This window comes from Dendrobium catenatum, unplaced genomic scaffold (assembly GCF_001605985.2).
Source record: "Dendrobium catenatum unplaced genomic scaffold, ASM160598v2 fragScaff_scaffold_403, whole genome shotgun sequence".
NCBI lineage: Eukaryota > Viridiplantae > Streptophyta > Magnoliopsida > Asparagales > Orchidaceae > Dendrobium > Dendrobium catenatum.
Genome location: NW_021318865.1, coordinates 175886 through 179350, shown reverse-complemented (window position 1 = coordinate 179350; position 3465 = coordinate 175886). Strand labels below are relative to the sequence as shown.

The 3465-nt window shown below is 37.6% G+C and overlaps 1 protein-coding gene across 1 annotated transcript; it reads left to right on the top strand.

The window, feature by feature from the left end:
- The first annotated feature begins 1310 nt into the window (after positions 1–1310).
- On the top strand, positions 1311–2568 carry LOC110104533. Its single transcript, XM_020833688.1, has 3 exons — positions 1311–1359; positions 1769–2091; positions 2158–2568. Exons 1-3 carry the CDS (start codon positions 1311–1313, stop codon positions 2566–2568), a joined length of 783 nt encoding a protein of 260 aa, XP_020689347.1.
- The last annotated feature ends 897 nt before the right edge of the window (positions 2569–3465 follow it).

Genomic DNA, 3465 nt, shown 5'->3' with positions numbered 1-3465 from the left:
AAAGTTAATCTAATTATATATATTAAATTTGAGATCATTTTTGTATCTAAGTTTTTTTATCAGCAATTTCAATAATTAATTTTGAGAACATTCAATTTTAATTTTCAATGAATTTATATTCATGATATTATTATTGAATGAGATGAATCCATCTTAATGTCACTTAAGGGAGACATAATTACGTGCGGTCACCGGACGGTCCGAAGACGAATCAGAATGTGTCATGTCACCCAGTACACGGCGATAGTTAGTAACAGTACAAAGCAAAAAAGTGACGTGACACGTCCTAATTTACCTCCGAACAACATCCGGTGGTCGCACGTTATAATTTACCAATAAAGGAGGTACATTATTCTACAAATTTTGTATGTTCATAGTTGGAATGAACATCTTAGTGGCATTAATGTAATATTAGAAAGTTATGAAGTTTTGAGTTCCTTGAAGCACTAAAATGCTAAGAAAATATGAGATAAATTAAATTGTAGAAATAACTACAATGCCTCAATAGTGTCTATCGACGAAAGTCAATCAAGCCAACTATATGTCAATCAGACAGACAGCAAACACACAAGCCAATGTCACTTTACTTTTGATATTTCTAATTCATTGATTGTCAAATTCTTAATTCAACACATACTCCGTAGAAAAAATAATTTTTATAGATAAATCAAATAATTCTGAGAATTAAAATGCACTGTATACTATATATTCTCAACATAAACCATCTTAAATATAGTTAATCAAATAAAGTTCAAGGTTTCATATGAAATGACTTTCTTACTATTTCTTAAAGCAACTTTTTAGAATAAAAATTAAAATTTTTGTACTAAAATGTAGCTTTTTTACTAAAAAGCTGCGTTAAGAAGGAATACGAAAGATGTCTCAAATGAAGCCTAAGGCAGATATATGTTACATTTTAGACATTACATTGATTGAACAATGCAAAAAGGAACCGTTTATTTAAACAAGATTTTGCTGAGCATTTTCGAGTATAAAATTTCATTATTCGTTTTATAAAAATTAAGCTAAAAAAAATGTTATTCTAACATACTTCAAAAAAAAAAAAAAAAAAAAATTTATGCCAAAGGTAGCATAATGGATACCATAAGAAAGACCATTGGCATTTCCGATAGGGCGAAACCTTCAAATTAATATATCAAGAAGCCCATATAATAACATAAAAATAATGTCTCACTTCGTGGCTAGGGTTTTCCGTCTTCATCTTCCTCTTCGCTCCGTGGCCGCCCCATGGGTAATCTCTTCCTAATTTCTCTTGCGTTCCTTTCATTTTCTTTGCCTCGTTCATTATCATGGTGGTTATGACTGTTAATCGGCTATTTGACCCCGATTTTTTGAATGGTAAGGCAAATAAGCGCTCTTTATGGGAGGCTCTGGCTGGGTCTTCTTCCCTGCAAGATTTTCCTTATCTCAAAATCACCTCTTTCAATGGTCTTCCTTCTCTTTGGATTTTTTGATGCTGAGATGTTGGCCTTGGCTGCTCCGTTTGAATTTGCATTGGTTAGGAATTTTGCTGGTCGGCGTCTGTCGCTGGAATCGATTCAATTTTTTTTCCAACTTAAGTTAAATGGTGAATTTTTTGTTATTGTGCTCAACTCTAAGAATATTTTGATAAAGCTTTTGAACGACCTAGACTACTATATGGTCTTTTCTCATCGCTCTTATTTCGTAAATAATTGCTATATGAAGTTGTTTAAGTGGTCTCCCCATTTTGACATTACTGTTGAGTCCCCTGTTATTCCTATATGAGTTTCTTTCCCTAATTTGCGTACCCATCTCTTATCCCCTCGTGTGCTTCATGGTCTTGGCTCTCTGCTTGGTCGTCTGTTGCGTACTGATAAAGCCATTACTTCGAGGTTTAGGCCTTCGGTCGCCCGCATTCTTATCAAGTTATACATTACTAAGCAGTTTCCGGATCATGTGTGGCTTGGTTCTGAGAAGTTTGGTTATGTCCAACAAGTGGAGATGGAAGAGTTTCCCTTTTATTGTTCTCATTGCAAAGCATTGGGTCATTCTAATGCTGGTTATTTAATTCTTCATCCTCATTTAGATGTTAAGTCTGCTCCTCCTACGGTCTCTTTTGATGTTCTTACTGAGCAGCTTTTAACTGGATCTGCGGGTAATTTTCTTATCCAATAGGTTAATTTACAAGCTAATGTTCCTTCGGTTTGTGAGGCTTCTTTGCCTGGTGGGCTTATTGCCCTTTCTCCTAATCCTGAGGTTATTTTGCACATGAATGATTTTTCGGCTTGTGAGGAAATTTTACTTGCTAGGCCTGTTGCCCTAGAGAATGTTGTAGGTGTTCCTATGAATTGTATTATTGCTTCTAACTTGGTCTGTTTGGGTGAAACTAATGCTGTGATGGATAGTGTTTTACTTCCCAATTCTTCCCATAGAAGTGTTGATACTCCCTTGGCAGTGCAAAATGTGATGGAAGAGAATATAGTTGCATGTGAGCTTAATAGGGTAGTTGAGCAGGAATGTTCCAGTGGTTCGGCTCATATTGGTGAGGTGGTGGGTGTTGTTTCTCCTTCGTTTATGTCTCCTTAGGCGGATCCTGGTATTGTCGGGATCGGTCTTCTTTTCCTAGCATCTCATTTATGTGCAAGTGACGGTGGTGGTGGTCTTAACTCTAAATTACCTTTGTCTCGTAGGGGTACTATGTCTGCCCCATGTGTTTTGGCTGAGGTTTTTGCACCTACTGTGGTGGTTGAGCATTCTGGTTCCTTGCTTTCTCCTGCTGTGCCGATTGTTGAACGCTTTCCTTCATCCTCTATTTCTTCCCCTGTGATGCCTACTATTCTAGTACCTAGCCCTTTTGTTGAGGTTTATGCTAATTTAATATCATCTGAGGCTCTATTTTATCATGTGGTTGTCAATTCGGGGGAGAGTGTGAGATTGTAAATTGATTGGCTTCAATGCTCGTCTTATTCCTCTTTGGAGGCAAATGGGGATGAAGAACCTGGGGATGTATTTTCTTTGCAGCATGGCCGATCTGTTGTGTATGTCTCCTCTCGTGGGAAGGGTAGACGTGGTAGGATATAATTTTAGATTTGTGGTGTAGATTTTGGTTGGCTTTGGCTCTTCTTTTTGCTTGTTGGTTTCATAGTAGTGGTGGGTTTTGGGGCATTCGTCAGTTTCTCTCCTTTGGGTTGTGGATTATTCGAGCCGGCTCATGAGCTCATAAACGATTTGAGCTCGAGACGTCTCGGCTTACTTACACCCCTAACGGCGAGCTGTCATGACATCCGACCCGATATGAAGGAACATCGTCGAAAGAGACAAATAAGTCTTTTATCGATTCGTTCAAAATTTTCCCTCATGCAGACTCGCTGAGGCGGGAGAATCACGTCAAATTCAGGTTAACTTCGAGTTATCGGATTGTCCTTATCCCGAATTTTTTTGTCAGGTTTGGATCGGGTTTTCGCATCGTGTCATATATTGAAA

Coding starts and splice junctions, on each gene's coding strand:
- LOC110104533 (XM_020833688.1), top strand. CDS start 1,311: ATGGTGGTTATGACTGTTAATCGGCTATTTGACCCCGATTTTTTGAAT. Junction 1,360..1,768: donor TGACCCCGATTTTTTGAATG/GTAAGGCAAATA, acceptor TTCCTATATGAG/TTTCTTTCCCTAATTTGCGT. Junction 2,092..2,157: donor TTAAGTCTGCTCCTCCTACG/GTCTCTTTTGAT, acceptor CTTATCCAATAG/GTTAATTTACAAGCTAATGT.